At 56.5% G+C, this 20,921-nt stretch overlaps 1 protein-coding gene across 1 annotated transcript; it reads right to left on the bottom strand.

Annotated features, from left to right (window-relative positions):
• Positions 1 to 119: 119 nt before the first annotated feature.
• LMNB2 (lamin B2) lies at positions 120 to 20,456 on the bottom strand. The gene is made up of 12 exons (XM_019964526.2): positions 20,151 to 20,456; positions 11,582 to 11,718; positions 7,603 to 7,759; positions 7,330 to 7,455; positions 5,535 to 5,705; positions 5,320 to 5,445; positions 4,972 to 5,192; positions 4,567 to 4,855; positions 4,369 to 4,476; positions 3,746 to 3,865; positions 3,466 to 3,579; positions 120 to 2,860 (listed from the first exon to the last, which is right to left on the bottom strand). The coding sequence occupies exons 1-12, from the start codon at positions 20,424 to 20,426 to the stop codon at positions 2,819 to 2,821; spliced, it is 1,887 nt and encodes a 628-aa protein (XP_019820085.2). The 5' UTR covers positions 20,427 to 20,456; the 3' UTR covers positions 120 to 2,818.
• Positions 20,457 to 20,921: the final 465 nt, after the last annotated feature.

The following is a 20,921-nucleotide window of genomic DNA, read 5'->3' as shown; positions in this document are numbered from 1 at the left end:
GGAATGCATAAAACTAGCGGTCCGCGCGGTCTGATGGGGGTCCTAAGACATCTGCTTAACTAGTGGCTTGGGCTCCTACTACAGCAGCCTGGCGTGGGAGTAGTAACTCACGGGCAGAATTTAAAACCAAAATGTTTTATTGGATGTTGTACAAAAAAGTTTCCAGTCTTAAAATGTATATTACAAATCATTGGAGGAAACAAAAGACCACACGTTTAGCATGCATCTTAAAAATCACCATCTGAAATGTGTCTAGACAGCCAGTTGCTGAAACTGAGTCCCCTGGCGTGTAGTGCTGATGATCCCTTTCGGGCTTGGAATTAAGACCTTTCCGATAGCGTCAATGTCCTTGAGGAATGGCAGTCCCCGCTCGGATGTGCTGATATAAATAGAACTGCTGAGTAGACGGTGTGGTAAAAAGGAGCCCAGGTCAGAGCCTGGCTGTGATGAACACTGAGCGCCCAGACCACAGGGAAAAAGGCGTCCGTGTCTCCCCGGCACTGGGTCCCTTCCGAGGGCTGGGCCGAGTGGCTGTTTTTCTAGAAGGGTGCTTCTCCTCACATGACACGGGCTCAGAAAAAAAGAATCGCTTCTGTATCAAGTGGCTTAAAGTTAAGCATGTTTAAGGATAAGTGCAAATTCTGTTTTTCAGGCCAAGGCTGACATTGTAACATTGGACTTTGTCCTTTGTTTTCAACTACTTAATTACCAAAGACTGGTAATTACCAAATTACCACCAACCTCCAGCCCCAACTGGCCACCAGTCCAGCGCACCCTGCCCTCACCAGTCAAGGGCTTCCCAGCCTGCCAGGGCCACTTCCAGGCTCCACTCATGATCTCAGCCAGGCAACCACTGGGCGGTGATGAGACCAAGAACTGGCTGAATCAAGAAGTCATCTAATGAGCCTGGGGGTTCTGCAGTTTTTTAGGCCCTCTGGGCCTGACGGGAGGGTGGGGCCCTCTCCTTTCCTTCCTGAAGTCCTCAAGCCCAGCCTGCAAAACCGCTTCACACCCAGAATTCCAGGACACAGCTTCGATCCCCAGAGATTTCCAAAATACCCTGAAGGGTGTGGCTGAGACCAGTGCAGTTTCCACTCGCCCCAGGACCACCCAGACCCCATCCCGCTCTCCAGACCCTCATGGTCTACTCAGCTCCTGTTATGCCAGGGGAAGGGAGCAGCCTGTACCTGGAAGCACTCCTGGCAGGGGGGTGGGGGTGAGGGAGGGTGGAAAAGAGAAGGTGCTGTCAGGACAGGAAGCTCCTCATGGGCTGCACCATTTTTCTGGTGAGGCCACTTTCCTCCACAGGGCAAGCACAGCCCTCGGGCCAAGGACTCTGGTAGCCAAGGAAAGATGCCCAAAGCTTTGGCCTGCAGGGAGATTCTAGACTTGGCAGAAGCTTGGTTTTGCCGGTGGCTGACACTTTCCTGTCCTGGGGCTTGGGCCCTCCTCACCATGAGCAGTTCCCAGGGAAAGGAGGTGGACGGGCTGCTCCAGCCTTGGGTAAACCCTGAGGGGCTGGCACTCAGCCTACCTGGAAGCAGGCTGCCTTCAGGGGCCAGCCTGCCTCCATGGCTCAGTATTGCGTCTTTAAGACTTGAGCTGCGCTTTCTGAAGAGTCAGCCAGGGGCGCAAAGTCCACAGGGACAGACCCCCTGATGACGCCACCTCCCCACCCCCAGAGGGGACTGTCCCAGTGACCCTTAAGTGAGCCCCTGAGGTGGGAGCCTGGCAACCTGTACTGACCAATGTAAAAAAATAAATATCCATTAAAAAAATAACTTCTGTGTATCTACGTGGCGCGGGTCAAAGGTCTACTAATGCAGGGAGGGGGGTCTCTGGGTGATCAGAAGCTGGGCTGTGGCACGGAGCATTCCACAGAGGTCTGCTGGCATGGGCAGGTCTGTCTAAGAAACACCGTTTCAGCAGGAAGCTACAGAGGAAGCTAGCGTATCCGTGTGCACCCAAGAACACAGGAGTGCGCATGACCTGTGCTCAAGGCACAGGGTGGAGGTCAGGGAGTCCCACGGCTTGCCCTCGTCACCCTCCACAGATGGGAGGGCAGAAAGCGGTGGTTGCACATGGATGTCATGTCCAAGGTTGTCACACTCATCCCCTTGATACTGACCTGGGGATAAGTCTCAGAGAGGAATCGCCCCCAGGTCCCAAGCTTCCTTCTTGCCTGTCCCACAGGGTGAGGAAGTTGACTGCAGAAAGGCCCAGAAACGTGAGGCTCCGGCAGCCAGAGAGGGAGCCGACAGGCCCACCCCACACACCCGACTCCCAAGGGCTGAGCAGAAACCACCCAAAACCCAGGTCTGACAGTACAAGCTGCTTCCAGCCCTCCTTCGGGTGCTCAGTTGGCTGAGTCACGGAAACCGCAGGGGTGCCCCTGCTCCCCACCAGGTCAGAAGCTGGATTCTGAATTTGGTTTTTTTGAAAGCTTAAATGAAACAAACTATGGGATCCTTATGCAGTTCTGCTCTGTCCATCCCAGGCCTCCTCTCCCGCCCCGACTCCAGGCTGCAGAAGAGACCCACGCAGACAACGGGCCTCCTCCCACCCCTGCTGGACTCCCCAAAGTCCGCTAGCCACTAGGCTCCTGGGCTGGTTGGACAGGGCACCAACAGAGTCTGGTCAGTGGTGAAGGGTCCCAGGAAACCCGCCGACAGGAAAGATCAATAGAGACCCACCCCCAATGCTCTGGCAGTTTGCTTAAAAATTCTCTAGAAATGTACCAAGGATTAAAGAAGCCAATGATATAAAAATAGTTTTCAGTGGCTCTGGGTAAAGAAAGACGTGATGAGGCATGTTCGGTTCACATGACGCGGCAGCCTCGAGAGGTGGTCCTCGGGTCCCCCTGGAAGGAAAGATGGTGTAGTGAGGTGAGCCCAGTGTGGCAGGCACATGCCAACCTGGCCAGGCAGATAGCTGGTGGCCCTCGGCCCTCCCACCAGGGGGGGCTGGACCAGGCTGGGGCCTGAGCCACCAGGGAAGCTCAGCTTCCAGCAAGACGACCCCAGCTTCCGCGGCTCCTGTTCCAGAACCTTCCATGTCTCCCTCACTCCTGAGTCACAGGACTCGTTACAATGGTGTTAGACCCAGAAGAGTCCTGCACTTGTGTCTTGTTCAGTGTGGTTCCTCGGGCCCCCCACCCTCCCCACAAAACCATTATGAAGTCACCAGCATACCAGTCTGGAGGAATCACAGTAACAGTGGGTGGGCTGAGAAGCCCTGGGGCTGTACCAGGGTCACTTTGAGATATAGCAGCTTTGCAACCCCATTCCCGGTGTCCCTAGGTGGGTACCAGAGGTCCGCACGACAGGCAGGCCCAGGGGGCAGGGCAGCTGACCCCACAGCCTATCTGCTGTGAGCTCTGTGGCCTGGGTGATGCCCAGGGCAGCTGCATGAACAGGGTCTGGGATGTGTGCGTGTGTGTGCACGCCCGTGCCTGGGAGCTTCTACCTGCTGGTGGAAAAGATCCTCCTCTCCAAACTCAGCTGCCTCGTCCTCGCCCTCCTCCCCATTCTCGGTCTCCCGCACCACTGAAGACTGCTTCACGGTTCTCATGGCCACTTCCTGTACGAGACGAGAGCTGCAGACAAACCCCTCCCCACCCCAGTAGCCCAGCCTGCAGGGGAGGCAGTCAGGACGCCCAGGCCTAGGCTGCACTCATGTGCCTGGCGGCCAAGGCTCCATCCACCCAGGAGGGGCCCCAAGACCCAGGCAGCGGGGAGGCACTCACCTCCCCATCAGCATTGACCAGGGTGGTCCGGAAGCTCTCACCAGTGCCCCAGCTGTTCTGGCTTTTCCACACGAGTGTGGATGGGGGGCTGTGAGCCACCCCCGCTCCAGCTGCCCACACCTGGGGATACAGGAAGGCCTCCCCGTTAAAGTGGGCTCCAGTCCTAGTGGTCACCAGCCAGCCATTCATCACAGGTCCCCTTGATGCCCTGGGTGTTTAATCCTTCTAGGCCTCTTAGATTCTGGCCCAGGGATGTTAATCAATCACCCCAGTATGGAAGAAGAGACTGAGGTTCACAGTGGCCAAGGACTTTCATCTCAGCAAATGAGCCAGGCTGGGATGAGGTGCCCTAGAGTCTGTGCCCGTGACTGTTAACATGGCTGGCACTTTGCCTGCCAGCGCAGACAGACAACCTAGACCCAGTCCCGCCCACACTGGGGACCCCTGGCACATCACTCAGGCCTCCCAAGAGCTCCAGGGAGGCTCCGATGAAGAAATGTGGACACAGGCAATTGGCTACCGCAGGCGGCTGTTCTCAGCGGCGGGGCTCCACCCTGCGGTTCCCCTGGCCCCCTGCCCCATCCCAGCTACACCTCACAACCTGCCCCTCCGCAGCCACCTACCGTGACAGTCTGGCCGGCCCGCAGCACATACTTGGGGGTGAACTTGTAGGAAATCTCCTCCCCTTCCAGGACCTGCCTCTTGATCCTCCAGTTGCCCAGAGACTGATCCTGAGGAAAGGCGCTGGCGTTGGCACAGGGCGCTGGGAAACCCCGGGGGGCCTCCCCTGAGGGGCGGCGCGGCACGGGGCAAGGCCTCACCTTGTCAGAGCTGTTCTTCAGTTGCACGAACCTGCCCTCCAGATCGATCTCCTCGATGCTGACGCTGCCTGAGGCAGAGGCCTGCTGCGCCAGGTGGAAGCTGCCGCCGCTGCTGGTGCTGCTGCTGGAGCCGAGGCCACTGGAGCCCGTGCCCGGCGGCTCCTCCACCTCCAGCCGCTTCCGCTTGCTGCGGCCCGGGCGCCCGGCTGTGGCCACACTGCTGCCGCTGCTGCTCGTTGTGGCCCGAGAGATGGTGATCCGCGATGACGGGCTAGGGGACAGCTTCAGCCTGGGGGCGGGGGTGCGGGGTTACCAGGGGCTGAGGTGCAGGGGTGGGGTGTTGGAGGGGGAGGGACAGCGCACTCGCCCAACCCCCTCTCCTCGCCCCGCCCCTGCCGCGCTCACCTCTCCTCCTCTCCCTCCAGCAGCTTGCGGTAGGCGCTGATCTCCATGTCCAGGGCCAGCTTGACGTCCAGCAGCTCCTGGTACTCGGCCAGCTGCTGCTGCATCATGTCCCGCACTTCCATCATTTCTCGTTCTTTGGCGTCCAGCATCTTCCGGAACTTGTCCCGCTCCCCAGCCACGGTCTCCTCTAGTTCACGGATCCGGTCCTCGGCCGCGCTCGCCTGCAGCAGGGTCCACGCGCGTCACGGTGGGGAAAGCCCACTCGGCTGCAGGCCTCTGGGGGCATGGGAAGGGATGAGACGGGACAGGGCCCGAGGAGGGGTCGGGGCTGGGGCTCTGGTGAGTCACCTGCTTCTGAAGGCTGGAGAGCTGGTAGCTGAGGGATTCAACCCGCATGCGGGCCTCCTTCAGCTCCTCCCGAGCGGCGCTGGCAGCCTTGTCATTCTGGTCGGAGCTCAGCTTGGCGTTGTCCAGCTGCGGGGACAAGGGCAGGCATGAGGGCCGGCACAGAGGGTGGGAGTGGACGGCCCAATGCCCACCGGCAGGCATGCTCGCGTGCACACCTTGGCTTGGTAGGTCTGCTCCAGTTCCAGACGGTACAGCCGCACTTGCTCGTCGTGCTGGGCGCGCAATTCCTCCAGCGCCTGGGCCATCTTAAAGTCATACTCCTGCTGCCGGCTGCTGTCCACCTCCACCAGGCGGCGCTCATGCCGCCGCCGCGTCTCACGCACTTCCTGCGGACATAGCCATGCGCTCACTGCACGCTTTGGCCCTGTCACAGGCGTCCCTGACTCTCCCCTGGGGCCTGAGCGAGGGTGCCCAACTCTGCCACTGGTGACCCTCTGGGGTAGGCCCGGGCCACCTGTTCACACCCACACCACGATTTACAACCACCCAAGAACCATGACCCAGAGCCCCCAGCTGACTGTCGATTAACACACCTATGCCTTCACACACAGGAGCATCACCCGGCCCTGAAAAAGAGAGAAGCCCTGACATTCGCTATCATGTGGACGGATCCTGAGAACAGGATGCTCAGTGAGAGAAGCAGACACAGAAGGACATACAGGGTGTGATTCCACTGATGGGAAACGTGCAGAGAAGGCTGATCCACAGAACGAGTGGGTTCCTGGTTGTCGGGAGCTAGGGCAGGGGGTGGGGGTGACTGCTGATGGGGGTGGGTTTCTATTGCAATGATGGAATGTTCTGGAACTAAACAGTGATGGTTGAACTATCCTGTACTAAATTTCATTAAATTGTATGTTTTAAAAAGTTTTGTTATATAGGAAAACTGGAAGAATGCTAATGGAAACACCTACAGAATTTATTTTGGGGGTAATGTTCTGGAATTAAGAGGGGATGGCTGCACAGCTCTGGGAATGGACTAAGCTCTAGTCTACGTGGTAAACTTTGAAAGCTTTCTGGTAGGGGACTATTTCAATAAAGCTGTTAATAAAAAAAAAGAATTCTTAAAAAAAAAAAAAAATCCTAATGTGGCTCATCACAGGAGCCTGGGGTCTAGGATAGATCAGCAGTGGGTCATGGCAGTGGCCAGCTGGCCCTGGCCACATGTACCAGGAGCTGACCAGGCAATGGTGGGGTCAAAAGTAGGTGGGGGAGCCCCACTTGACAAAACTCCCTGCACAGATGTCAGTCACATGTGTCTGGGCCCCGTGGATGAAGACAATAGGAACGTGTCCACAGGAAGCCACTGTGTTCACAAACAGCCAAGAAGCACAGTTGGACCCTCAGCCCGCACCCCACCCCTGGCCCACCTCAGGGGCCCTCCCGCCCCCTTGGCCTCCTCACGGGATCCAGGGCGGCTCTGGTTGCAGTGGGGCCTGGCAGGAGCAGGAGGCCGCTCCGCAGTTGCATGGGCATCTCACCCGCCTGCACGCCGCAGTGAGCTCAACAGTGGCTGCCTCCGGGTTCCATCTGGCTGTGACAGCACAATGGGCCAGGACCAGGCGGGAGGCCAGCGGGGCCAGGGCTCTAGTCAGTCCTGCCAAACCAGGGAGCCGAGGCCCAGAGGCAAGGAGGCCAGGGAGGGTCTGCAGGAGCCTGAATGATGACCCCCAAAAAGCATGCCCATGAGCTGATCCCCAGTCTGCCAACGTAGCCTTCCTGGACACAGGTCTTTGCAGGTGTGATTAAGATACAGGGCTCAAGACCATCCTGGACTATCTGGGTGGCCCCAAACCCAAGGACAAGTGTCGCTATAAGAGACGCAGATGCACAGACAGAAGAAAGCCGCGTGATGGTGGAGGCGGGGATCAGGAGATGAGTCCCCAAGGCAGGGAGAGGCAGGAAGTGGGGGAACACCCTGGCTCCCGCTGGGGGGTGGGGGGGACGACCCACCTCCTCAAAGACATCCTTGCGGAAGGCCAGCTCCTCCTGCAGGCTCTGGCAGCGGTTCTCCAGGTCCACGCGCATCAGCGTCTCCTTCTCCAGCTGCTTCTTAGCCACCGCATGCCCATCCTCCGCCTGGAAACGTGGGACAAGCAGCTGGTGACGCTGTCTGCTGCCACGTGAGGTCCTTGGGGATCCCGAGTCCCCAAACTCCCCTGGGGTGTGGACTGGGCAGGGGTGGGGGTGAAGGGGGAGCCCACAGCCTGCACCGCCTGCAGCTACCTTAGCCAGCTGGGCCCGCAGTTCTGCCACATCGTTCTCCAAGGTGCGCTTGTCACTAAGTGCGGCCGCGAGCTCGGCCTCACTTCGGTGGAACACGGACTCCAGGTCCCTGACGCGGCCCTGGGCCACCGTGAGCTCACCCTCCCTCTTCTTGGCGCTGGAAGTCAGGAGCAGAAGTTAGTAGGCAGCACTGACCCCAAGGCCAAGTTCATGGCTGCCTCAGGGCCCAGACCCTCACCTACCCATGCTTTCAGTACCAGAGCCTCATCTGTCAGGACCAAAGGGGCCTTGCCTTCAAACCCGTTCTGCCCCATGGGGACCCCGCCAGCCACTCAAAATAATCCACAAGATGTGGGTTTTCATGTCCTTTTCCCTGACTTTTGGGCACAGGAGGAGGGACCACTTAGAGGAGACTTTTTAATGTATAATTTATTAAAGTAATGAATTAAAACCCTGGCCTTTGAAATGCTGATCTCATTTGTAAAGTCAAGCTACTTCAGGCAGGCTCACTTAACTTTTAATAGATATCTCTAATGTGAAACATCTAAGATGCCAAAGAGACTTTCTAAATACACAATTCTCTCTTTTGTTTTTTGGCTGCACTGTGCAGCACCATACAGCATCTTAGTTCCCTGACCAGGGAGCGAACCCAGGTTCCCAGCACTGGAAGCTTGGAGTTAGCCACTGGACCACCAGGGAAGTACCAACACACAACTCTTACTAGCGTGAACATTTCTGAATGGTGCTCTAAATCTCTTGAATTAGAAGTGGGTAGTTGAAAGCTACCCACTTCCCCACCAAGGAACTGAAGCTGCGCCCTGCCCAGCACCAGTGGGGACAGCACAACAGGGGTCAGATCAGCACCACCCTTCCTGGGTCCTGATAACCAGACATCCCCAGACATCACCTGGTGTCCCTCAGGGGCAGGATCGCCCTGGGTGACAATGATCGGGGACACCACACCAGTTTGAGTGAGGTGTGTGGGGGAGGGATAAAGCCCAGTGACTTCAGTCACCAGGCTGGTCCTGTCCTCACAGCAGTCCTTGGGACAGGACCTCCAGGCAGACGTGGCACCCACAGCCTCCATGAGGGCCTGGGGTCCCGCAGTCCACATTCCTGAGCCATACAGTCCTTCCACTCAAGGGAGGGGGGTGGGCTGCAAACCCCACATCCCTAGAGGGTTTGGGGAAACTGGATTCATCTGTCTGGTAGACCACTACTGAGAGCCAGTTTCGTGGACATGCTGTCCTCTCACCAGAGAAACGTCTGTGGACTCCCCATCATCAGGAGGAGCTTTCTCGTGGGTGCAGACAGCAGTGAGACCCGCTGCCCTCAGGTGAAGGGGGAGGAGACAGGAGACAGACACGCAGAGCGGGAGCTACTGGGCACAGCCCTTGAAAAGCCGGGGCCCGGGGCCTGGGCCAGGCCATGGTTCCCAGGGCACTGGGGAGAGCAGAGAGTACACAGGCCTAGGGTGAGGTGGGTGGGCAGGTCGAGATCAGCTGTATGGCCAGGGCAACAGGAGCAGAGGTGTCAGGAAATGTCGAAAATCTCTCAACACCGCCACCCTGTGCCACAGAGATGAAGGAATGGAATGGTCTGGGAAGCAGGGGTGCTGGCGACCCTCAGTGGCTTAAGTTTCTGCTGCTTGACAGCTTCAGGGTATGAAGTTCCTCCCCTGGAACCCTAATTCCTGGGGGATTAGGCAGGAGAGCCCAGCCTATCAGGTCCTCCGCCTGCGTTCCCATCATCACAGGGTTTTCACAGCGTTCTTGGTTGGAAGAGAAAAGCACAGGCTGCCACCTCACGGCACGTGCACTTCGTTCAGGGTCACGGGCCACCCACACTGTCTGCAAGAGCTTTGCGCCTCAGAGCAGGAAGTGAGGCCGGTAGGCAAATCGCCTGCACACCCAAGTACTTGAGACTGGGGAAGCCTTCCCTCGAGAGCAGGGGCCAAGGTAAGTCGCTGGCCCGGGTGCCCGATGGTGGGGCAGGGCTGTCACTGAAGCTGTCGTAGGAGCCTGTGACGCGGCCCAGGCATGGGGGAGGCATCGCGACACACGTGACATCAATGCCAGGCTCGAGCTAGACAAAGCGGTCTGTTATCTAAGGGTGTCCACCATGAGTGTAAATTCAGAAAGGCGGAAAAGCAATACCCCAGATCGGCCTCGGAGGTTCTGTCTGGGCGGAGGCTCATGGAGACTTTCAGTTTTCTCTCTTTAAAATTTTTACTTATGTATTTTGGCAGTGCTGGGTCTTCACTGCCGCGCAGGCTTTTCTCTAGTTGTGGCAAGTGGGGGCTGCTCTCTAGTTGCGGCGCGCGGGCTTCTCACTGCAGTGGCTTCTCTTATTGCAGAGCATGGGCTCTAGGGCACACGGGCTTCAGCAGTTGCGACTTGCGGGCTCTAGAGCACAGGCTCGGGAGTTGTGCACAGGCTTAGTTGCTCTGAGCTGTGTGGGATCTTCCCAGACCGGAGACTGAAACCGTGTCCCCTGCATTGGCAGGTGGATTCTTTACCACTGAGCCACCAAGGAAGCCCTTGTTTTTCTCCTTAAGTTCACTGAGTTATCTGCTTTCTCCCCAGGGAGCATCTATGATTCTGACAAGCAGAAATGTGACTTCTCAGCCCACCCAAGGAGTCACACGCAGGTTCAGGGTGTCTGGAAGATTCCAGAACCTGTGTGGATGTGACAGAGAGAGGCTGGGGGAATTCCAGAATTCTCCAGCATTCATCCTCTTACTCGTCTCCAAAAAGCATGTCACTTTTTAATTCAAAGTCATAATAAATGGATGGGGTCTCCCATCTACCCGACCTCCTGAAAAGCACGCAGACTGCCTCTCCTGCCCTGTCAGACACCAGCTGATTGTGTTGCGTGGGTCTGTCTCAGACTGTCTCACTGCTCTGTTCCATGAGGGAATCAGAAACACACCGCTAAGAGACAGGGGACAGTCTGAGGAGGCGACTGGAAAAGGCAGAGCTGTGGAGACATGAAGGACCCCCAGCCTGCAGGGGCTGGGGGGAGGATGAGTTGGGGGTGTGGGGAGGCTTAGGGGTCTTCAGGGCAGTGACCACGCCCCGTGACGCTATGCTGGTGCACACGCGTCAGTGTACGTGTGTCCATACCCAGAGAGCGCAGGACACCAAGGGCGAACCCCCGTGTGAGGCATGGACTCAGCTGATAAGAATGTATTCATATGGGCTCATCACTTGTAACAACGTAGCACACCCGTTCCTGGGAGATGTCCGCAAGGTGGGGCCCTGGAGAGGGGTCTGGGGCACCCTGTGTTCTCCACTCATTCTCCTGCAAACCTAAGGTGGGGCCCTGGAGAGGGGTCTGGGGCACCCTGTGTTCTCCACTCATTCTCCTGCAAACCTAAAACTGCCCCTCCCAAAGAAAGTAAGAAAGTCTCATTAGAAAAGAAGAATCCCGCACACATGAAGGTGGCCTCCAGAGCTGGTGCCGCTGAGCCCCCTGACCTCGTGCTCAGTGTCCCTGTAGCCAGTCTGGCCTGCCGGGGTCGCTGCGAGCGAGGGTGGAGGGGCCCTGGTCTAAACACTCGCTGAGTTCACGTCACTTCCTTCCTTCTGCCACCATCACCACCAGCGCTGCCTCATTCTCCAGACTGGTGACACTTTTACTGGGGAGCAGCCAGGAGATGGTGCTTTGGGATCAGGAAGAGAAGGTCACCCACCGCTCCCCGGCTTCCCAGGGCGGGCACAAGGGGGGAAAGGGCTGGGAGTGTGGTGGTGCCAGATACCAGGGGATTCAGTCCCAGGGGAGCTGCTGAGGTTTCATCTCCGGGGGCCAATTCTTTGGAGGGGATAATGGTGCTGGACAGGGCAGCCAGAGGGCCAGGCCCCAAGAACCCACATGACCCGCTCCCAGGAGGGCTGTGCAAGTTGGGGTCCTCCCACCACACACAGCGTGACAACCCCCGCCTCCTGCCCCGTGCGCCATCACACCGCCACAGCCCCACCTCTTGGTGGCCTCCTCCAGCTCGGCCCTCAGCTTGCCCATTTCGATCTGCAGGCAGGCGCGGTCCCGGGCCGTCTCGTCCAGCACCCGGCGGGCGTCAGCCAGCTCTGCCTCGTACAATGTCTTGATGCCACTCACCTGCGGGGACAGCCGGGCCAAGGTGAAGCCCTCTTCCCCACCAACACAGTGCCACTCACCCGCATGGGCCCCCCCATCTGGGCCCCCCAGAGTCTGCCCAGGTCACCAGCCCCTATCAGGCCACACCTGTCAGCTGGACACACACTCAGGTCTCCCTGCCCCACCCAGAGGGGCCCAGAGCAGTGAGCATATTTAAAAGTATCAGAGACCAAAAGGATAGGGAGATGCCATCTGCCCCATAAGGATGGCAATCACAGAGATCACAGCAAGTGTCAGGAGGATGGGGAGAAGCTGGCACTCCCATGCATGGCAGGGAGGGCGGGTTGGTGCCGCCATCATGGAAGACAGTTGGCGGTTCCTCAGATGGACAAACAGAGCAACCACTGACCCAGCAACGCCACCGCCCGGCATCTACCTGGGACAAGTAACACACGTACACAAAACCCAAGCACAGGCATTCACAGCCCCGGCACCGCTACCAGCCCCAAAGGGGAAATACCCCGAGGGCCCATCGGCAGGGGACGATGGACACAGTGTGGTCCCGCCACACCTGGGGCGTCCCTCAGCCCTGAAGAGTGAAGCCCAGACACTCGCGACCACGTGGACAGGCCCCGAGAACACGGCGCTCAGTGAGAGGAGCAGACACAGGACACACAGGGTGTGATCCCAACAGGAAACACGCAGAGCAAGCAGGTCCGGAGACACAGAGAGTGGGTTCCTGGCTGTCAGGGGCTGGGGAAGGAGTATGCGGGGAGGAGAAAGCTACTGGCACGAGGTTTCCTTTTTTTTTAAGTGCGATTCTTGTTAGAGATACAGATGAACTTGGGCAAACTCCAGGAGATGGTGAGGGACAGGGAGGCCTGGCGTGCTGAAGTCCATGGGGCCAACAAAGAGTCGGACATGACGTAGCAACTGAACATCAACACCATATGAGTTATAGATGTACAACATAGTAATTCACAATTTGTAAAGGTTATTCTCCATTTATACTTATTATAAAATACTGAGTATACCCCCGTGTTCTAAGTATATCCTTGTAGTTTATATACTTTATACATAGTGGTTTGTTCCTCTTAATTCCCTACCTATCTTGCCCCTCTCCAGGAAGGAGCTTTCTTTAGGGGGATGGAATGTTCTGGAATTAGATAGAAGTGATGGCTACCCAGTTGTAAATATATTAAAACCACCAAACTTAAGAGTTTAATTGGGTGAACTGCATGAGATTAGAATTCTGCCTCTACGAGGCAGTTACAGGGGTTTCCCTGGTGGCTCAACGGTAAAGAACCTGCTTGCCAAAGAAGGAGACCCAGGTTCGATCCCTGGGTCAGGAAGATTCCCTGGAGAAGCAAATGGCAACCCACCCCAGTATCCTTGTCTGGGAAATCCCATGGACAGAGGAGCCCGGCAGGCTACAGTCCACGGGTTGCAGAGTCAGACACGACTGAGCAACTAACAAAAAAAGCAGTTAAAACCCTTCCTGGGACGGACAAAAGGCTGACAGAGGGAGACAAGGCAGCTGGCTTTGCAAGTGGCCAAATCCTTCAAGCTGGGCTTCAACAGTATGTGAACCGAGAAATCCCAGATGTATAAGCTGGATTTAGAAAAGGCAGAGGAACCAGAGATCAAATGGCCAACATCCACTGGATCACAGAAAAAACTAGAGAATTCCAGAAAAACATCTGCTTCATTGACTACGCTAAAGCCTTTGACTGTGTAGATCACAACAAACTGTGGAAAATTCTTAAAGAGATGGGAATACCACAACACCTTACCTGCCTCCTGCAAAACCTGTATGCAGGTCAAGATGCAACAGTTAGAACTGGACATAGAACAACAGACTGATTCAAAATTGGGAAAGGAGCACATCAGGGCTGCATGTTGTCATCCTGCTTGTTTAACTTACATGCAGGGTACATCATGCAAAATACCCAGCTGGATGAAGCACAAGCTGGAATCAAGATTGCTGGGAGAAATATCAATAACCTCAGATATGCAGATGACACCACCCTTATGACAGAAAACAAAGAGGAATTAGACTCTTGATGAAGGTGAAAGAGGAGAGTGAAAAAGCTGGCTTAAAACTCAACATTCAAAAAACGAAGATCATGGCATCCAGTCCCATCACTTCATGGCAAATAGATGGGGAAACAAAAAAAACAGTGAGAGACTTTATTTTCTTGGGATCCAAAATCACTGTGGATAGTGACTGCAACCATGAAATTAAAAAACCCTTGCTCCTTAGAAGAAAAGCAGTCACAAACCTAGACAGCATATTAAAAAGCAGAGACATTACTTTGCCCACAAAGGTCCGTCTAGTCCAAGCTATAGTTTTTCCAGTAGTTGTGTATGGATGTGAGAACTGGACAATAAAAAAGGCTGAGTGTCTTCTAACTGTGGTGCTGGAGAAGACTCTTGAGAGTCCCTTGGACTGCAAGGAGATCAAACCAGTCAATCCTAAAGGACATCAACCCTGAATATTCATTGGAAAGACTGATGCCAAAGCTGAAACTCCCGGTACTTTGGCTGCCTGATGTGAAGGGCCGACTCACTAGAAAAGACCCTGATGCTGGGAAAGACTGAAGGCAGGAGGAGAAGGGGGTGACAGAGGATAAGGTGGTTGGATGGCATCACCTATTCAATGGATGAGTTTAAGCAAGCTCCGGGAGATAGTGAAGGATAGGGAAGCCTGGCATGCTGCAGTGCATGGGGCTGCAAAGAGTCAGACCTGACTGAGCTACTGAACAACCACCACCACTTCCCACAAAGCTACAGATAGCAGTGAGTGTCTGTGCCCGGGCTCAGAGGGCAGCTGAGCCGGGGAGGGACCCTCCCTTCCACAGAAAAGATCCAGGGGAGCTGCCGGGAACCTGCCACTTGGTAGCCAGATCACTATCCTGGTCTGCCTGAGACCTGGAAATTCTCAGATGTGGGGTTTTTAGGGTTAAAACTGGAGTGTCCCGGGCAGATCAGGACCAACCCGTAAGAGTTGGATTTGACAGCGGGTCTGAGACCCCCACCCTCTCCAGCCCTCCCACCTCAGTCCAGCTCTCCTAGTCATTTCATCCCGCAGGTATGGGGTCTTAGTGCCATTTCACACATGGGGGAACTGAGGCACGGGACAGCACACTGCCCTCTCCTAACCTGTCGGTACAGGCCAGAGAGGTCTGCTGGGGACAGTTCTGAGAGAGAGACACATGTGGGGATCGAGATGAAACAAGCCTCTCCCTCCTGTGCCCTCTTCACCCCACCCCCATCTCCACCTTCTGGAATAAACCCACCATCACCAAGAGCAGCCAGCCTCACTGTCTAAGGGTGGCCGGGAACCCGGGTTCACAGGAGTGTCTCTGCCCTGTCTCCCTCCTGACCCCAAAGGAGGGCCTGGCACCCAGGCTGCCGTCTCGGACAAGATCTCTGGCCCCACAGACTGGCTCCTCCTGGGCTTTCCTCCCCAGCTTCCCCTTGTGGCAGGAGGAGCACTGATGGCCAAGACAGCAGGAAACCAAGGTGAGGTCAGGTGGGAAGCTGTCCCTCCCTGGGAGCCCAGGGTGAAGGAAACCTAGCACGTGCACCTGACGCTTATCTGACGGTGACGTCAGAGTTAATTTTGATTTTTGAAATATCTCATTAAGATGCCACTCATGGGGATTTCCCTGGTGGTCCAGTGGTTAAGACTGCGCTTCCAGTGCAAGGGGAATAGGTTCGACCCCTGGTCAGGGAACTAAGATCCCACATGCTGTGAGGTGAGGCCAAAACAAACAAAAAACAAAAAAGGAATGAAAACAACAACGTATAGCCCTTATTTAAAACACTTTATTGCTAAAAGATGCCAACCATCAACTGAACCTCAGTGACTTGTAATCCTTTTGCAATAGCAATATTAAAGGTCACTGATCACCCTGACAAAATAAAACAAATGAGAAAGTCGGAAATATCTCAAGAACTATCAAAATGTGACACAGAGACCCAAAGAGAGCAAATACTGTTGAAAAAAATAGCACCAACAGCTTTTTTTGTTTTGGCTGCACAGCTTGTGGGATCCTAGTTCCCCAGCAGGGACCGAACCAACACGCCTGCAAAGAAGCACAGTCTTCACCACTGGACTGCCAGGGAAGTTGTGCACCAACAGACTTGCCAGAGGCAGGGTTGCTGCAGACCTTCAATTTATTAAAAAACTGTGTCTTAGGTGATCCTCCATAACCAGGTCTGCAAACTCAGGCCCACAGCACAAAACCCCAGCCACCTGCCTGCAGAACTAGAATGGCTTTTATATTTTTAAATGGCTGAGTAGAGAATAACAAATTTTTCATGACACAGGTACCTATATGAAATGCACACTTCAGTGTGTATAAACAAAGCTTTATTGGCACGCACCCTGGCCCACCCCTCCATGTACTGTCCCTGGCAGCTACCCCGCCAGCTGTGACGCCTGAGTTGAGTGCTCACACTTGAAACTGTTCACCCACAGAGCTGAAACCCCAGCCCTTTCCCAAAAACCTCTACTGAACCTGGAACCTGATCTATGGCACCAGGACGAAGGAGAAAACTCTGTAGAGGAGGCTGCAAGGCCGCAAAAGCTCTTTCAGAGCAGGGAACAGCTGTTCCCCGCAGGCCTGTGCCTCCATGTGCTGTGACACTTGGGATGTCCCATGGGAGCCCCGGGCACAGCTTTGGCTTTTGTTCTGTCTTTAACAGCCAGGGCTGCACAAGTGAGGAGCTTGAGGAATCCCAACAGATGTGTTAGCATGTGTGGCCGTGAGGGGAGCAGAGTTCGCATAACCCGAGGTAACCCTTTTCCTAGGGTCCCAGACTTGCCCTGAGGCGCTGCCTGCATCCTCAGGGACAAAACTGCCCCGGAGTTGACAACCACTGCCAAACTCCACAAACCCTGACCCTCTGCAAATCCTCCAACTCCCAGAGCCCAGCTCCTGCTCCCTGGGTCTACCTGAGGAGCACCCGCCCCCTGGTCCGCACAGCAACAGAATACATGGGCAGGAAAGGAAAAAATGTGAAGCCTAGGGGAACTCAACACCTGTTTGGGGACTCCCTGGAGAACCCCCTTCTTCCCTGGTCCACTCGAGCCACCCCCCCACCCCAGCACCCAAGACTCTTCCCATACAGAAATTTGGTCAGCCCTCAGCCTCCCAGAAACCCTTCAGGGATGCATGTGGCCATTCACCCTAGTTAGTACAGCTCACCAAGCCAAAACACCCATCATCTGACTTTCAATGGGAAAGGCAAACATCCACACACGACCGGCCAGGGTCTATGGGGCGGAACGTGACTTTATCTTAGGCACCTGAACCCTTTGCGTTGATTACAAGCCCACGGTACGCTCACATTTTAAACAGCATCACCACTAGGTTCCTTAAGTGGCTTCTCAGCTTTGACACTAATGGCATTTGGGGCTGGATCGTCCTCTGTAGGGAGATGTCCTGGGCTCTGGGGGGAGGAGTGTGTGGGGCAGCCTCCCTGGACCCACCGCCTTGATGCCAGGAGTCCCCCAGTGTGACAACCACAGACGTCTCTAGCCATCACCCAGTGTCCCCTGGGGGCAGGTTCTTCCAGGGGAGAAGCTGCCATCCAGGTCGGAGGCCTGACACACCATGCCCTCCCACAGCCCTTGGCCACTTCCAGGTCACTCCCTCCATGCAACGCACATGACCAGCCCACCTCACTGCTCCAGCAGGTTACTAGCTCCCTCCACTGACCAGCTGAGGGGGCATTCGTCACCTCATCCCTAAGCTCCAGGGGATCAGGCAGGTGGGAACTCCCCACTCCTGCTGTGAACGAACACCTGTCATCTGGGTGGCTCCAGATCCTGGGCACAGTCCTGGGGTGCACGGTGTGGCAGGGCCCCTCCCGCTCCCACCCGGCAGTCCTATGTCCTAACCAGCACGGGCAGCCGAGAAGTAAACCACGCCACTGTCCAGACACGTGGACAGCATCGAGTTCCCCAGGTCCGGCCCCTGCGCTCTAGGGCATGACACTCATCCAGTGGGGCTGGCACCCCACGTCCACTGCCTGCAGGTGGGAGGAGAGGCCGGGGTGAATGACCCAGTGCTGACCAGCCCAGCAGGTGGAACTTGGGCCTGTACTCCGAGGACCCGCGTGCACTGCTGAGGCAGCACCACTGGGGCAGCCACTCCAGTCCCATCATACAGACGACAAAACCAAGGCTCTGGGGGGCTGAGTGACCTGCCCAAGGTCACAGATTAAAACCAGGGTTTGGATCCCAAGCTTTAATCTAATCCCAGGCGACCTAACACACCACCACCCACCAAGTCTCCCACCTCCCCAGACACCTGAGACACACTTTCAGGCCCATCCTGATCCCGGGGACCCAGGCAGGGGCAACAGAACCCACGGAGTGTTCCCTCAGGGCAACTGATATAGTTCCTGAGGGAACACTATATTTTATTGCCTTTATTCTAGAAAACAAATGTGAATTCATGGTGACCCCACATACAAACCCCAAAAGTAGGCATTTATTATTATTTGCACTTTACAGAAGAGGCAGTGAGCTCAGAGATTAAGTGATCCACCCAAGGTTATACAGGCAGTAAATGGCTCCCAGAAATGACCAACCCCCTAGCTCCACTCCACCCCCTACGCTCTCCTCCCAGAGGTCATCACTGCACCCATTCTTCGGAGAGGAAAACTGAGGCTCCGAGCACTAAGTGCCAGCTTCAGGCCCTGACTCTCCCACCAGGCCCACAGGGAACCACGTGGTGGCCCCTTCCCCCTTATTCTGAGGACCTGCCCTTGGGTTGTGGGGGGACCTGTGGGAGAAAAGGAGCCCCCCAGGTTGGCAGCCAGTTTTGACACACCCCACCCAGGATCCCCAGACCCCTGCCCTCACACCCACTTAGGGGGCAGGGCTTATCCAGCCTCTTCCCCCTCACCTGCACCAAAACTTCCCCTGGTTCCCCAAGGCCTCACACCTCCCCCTCCCCTCACACCCCCCAGGACAGGGCAGAAGCTACCAGACTCGTAGGCTCCTGCCCATTAGCCAAGGGGGTCCCAGGGCCCAACATAGGGCCTTCCAAATTTCCCATGGGACCAGGGAGACACTGGACTCCCCTGCTCTGACCCCTAACCCCCAGGTCCTAGTAAAAGACTGAACTTTCTTCCTGTTCTGTGCTGTGTTTAGTCACTTAGTCGTGTCTGACTCTGTGACCCCATGGACTGAAGCACCCTAGGCTCCTCTGTCCATGGGGATTCTCCAAGCAAAAATACTAGAGTGGGTTGCCATGCCCTCCTCCAGGGAATCTTCCCAAACCAGGAATCGAACCCAGGTCTCCCACGTTGCAGGCAGATTCTTTATGCCCCAGGTCCTGGTAAAAGACTGAACTTACTGCCTAATCCCACTCAATCCCCAAACTCCCCAGGATGCATTATGGGACCCCTGCAAAGTTCTAAGGAGAACTGAGACCACTGACTCATCCCAGACCCTCCACTCCTCCTCAGAGACCCAAGAACGTCCCCTAAGTTTTCTTGTAGAACACCCAAACACAAACCCAAAGACTCTCCACAACTCCTCTGCGGAGGAGGGGTCCACCCTGGCTCACACCCCATCACTCAAGGGCTCCCCAGATCTCCTCAGATCCCTTGATAGGCAGGGGCTACCCCATCTCCCCCTACCCTCCAAGGCCCCTGGGGGCCCTTCAAACGGTGGGGCCTGACCAGGTTGCATCCCTCAATCAGGGCACCTCCCACCAACCCTTGGGGACACCTCAGAGAAGGGGTCTGCCCTAATGGACCCCTCACTCGGGGCCCCTCCAATCCCGAGTCCACTTCAGGGGACTGGCCAGCCCCAAACTCAAGGGATACAGGAAACACCCTGGAGACCCCCGGTGGGTGGGGGGACCTGTCCCAGGGTGCAGCCCTCACTCAGGGTACCCCAGCTCCCCCTGGGTACCCATCAGAGGACACGACTCACCCCAGCCTGCACCCCTGTCTTAGGGGATCCCCAGATCGGCAGGGATTCCCTCGGGGGCGGAGCTAGTGCCAGTCTCCACCTCTCGCACGCGGTGGGGGGAGGCGGGGGGTGGGCAGAAACCCTTGGGGATCTCTCGTAGGCGCCCGCCCCAGCTCCCACCCCTCACTGAGGGCCCCTTGAACCTCCCCAGGGGCCCCTCAGGCATGCACCCCTCACTCAAGAGACCCTGAGAAGTTCCCGGACTCCTCGGTGGGCGGGGCAGGAACCAGTCTACCTCTTGCAAGGGAGAAGTCCCCGAAACCCTCGAGGACCCTCAGAGGCCGCAGCTCAGTCAAGCGTGTGACCCTCGCGCGGGGCCCCCGAAGCTCCCTGGGGACGCCTTGGTGGGCAGGGCCCGCCCCAGTCTCCCCCTGTCGCAGGAGCGTCCCCGAAACCTCCGGGGACCCTGAGAGGCCGACCCGCCCCAGCAGGGGCCCCCGACGCCTGCGCTCACCTCGCGCGTGGTCACCTCCTCCCGCTCGGAGATCTTAAGCTGCAGCCGGTCGTTCTCCAGCTCCAGCGCGCGGACGCGGTCGATGTAGTGCGCCAGGCGGTCATTGAGCTCGCGCAGCTCCTCCTTCTCCTGCAGCCGCGACAAGCGCGTGGGCGACAGCGGCGTGGAGGGCCCGCCCGCGCGGCCGGGCTGCGGCGTGGCCATGGCGGCGGCGGCAGCGGCAGCGGTTCGGGGTCCGCGCTGCTCGGAACGGCGGCCGCGGCTCGGCGGGCTCATTCAATCCGCGCCGCCGACCAAGATGGCGCCTGTCGCCCGCCGCCGCCGCTGCGACAGGGCAGCCTGGGACTTGTAGTCCGGCCGGCGCCGCGCGCGGCACGCCGGGAGCTGTAGTCTCCTGCTCAGTTTCGCCCGCTGTTCCGGAGCCAAACAACTGGACCCCAAATCCCAGCTTGACCCATGTATGACCCCGGGTTTCTTTCCGGGCCTCAGTTTCCCCACTTGCATAACCTACCTACGTCATCGGAGTCTCATTAAAATTACAGGTGGAGTGGTGAAGAAACTTCAGAAATATCTTCGGTGATTTCACCAATATATGAAATAAAAAACAAAAAACCCAACACATCAGAAATACTCCAGGCTGCAACTAAGACCTGATGCAGCCAAATAAATAAATATCAATATATTTCCTAAGCTCATAGAGATATTGCCAAGTTGTCCTCTGAAGAAGTTTACCAATTTACATTTTTGCAACAACAATGTATGCATCATCTA

Source organism: Bos indicus, chromosome 7, assembly GCF_029378745.1.
Source record: "Bos indicus isolate NIAB-ARS_2022 breed Sahiwal x Tharparkar chromosome 7, NIAB-ARS_B.indTharparkar_mat_pri_1.0, whole genome shotgun sequence".
NCBI lineage: Eukaryota > Metazoa > Chordata > Mammalia > Artiodactyla > Bovidae > Bos > Bos indicus.
This window is presented reverse-complemented; position numbering and strand designations above follow the sequence as displayed.

Coding starts and splice junctions, on each gene's coding strand:
- LMNB2 (XM_019964526.2), bottom strand. CDS start 20,426: ATGAGCCCGCCGAGCCGCGGCCGCCGTTCCGAGCAGCGCGGACCCCGA. Junction 7,456..7,602: donor TGCGGGCCCAGCTGGCTAAG/GTAGCTGCAGGC, acceptor CCACGTTTCCAG/GCGGAGGATGGGCATGCGGT. Junction 3,866..4,368: donor GGGCCGGCCAGACTGTCACG/GTAGGTGGCTGC, acceptor CTGTATCCCCAG/GTGTGGGCAGCTGGAGCGGG.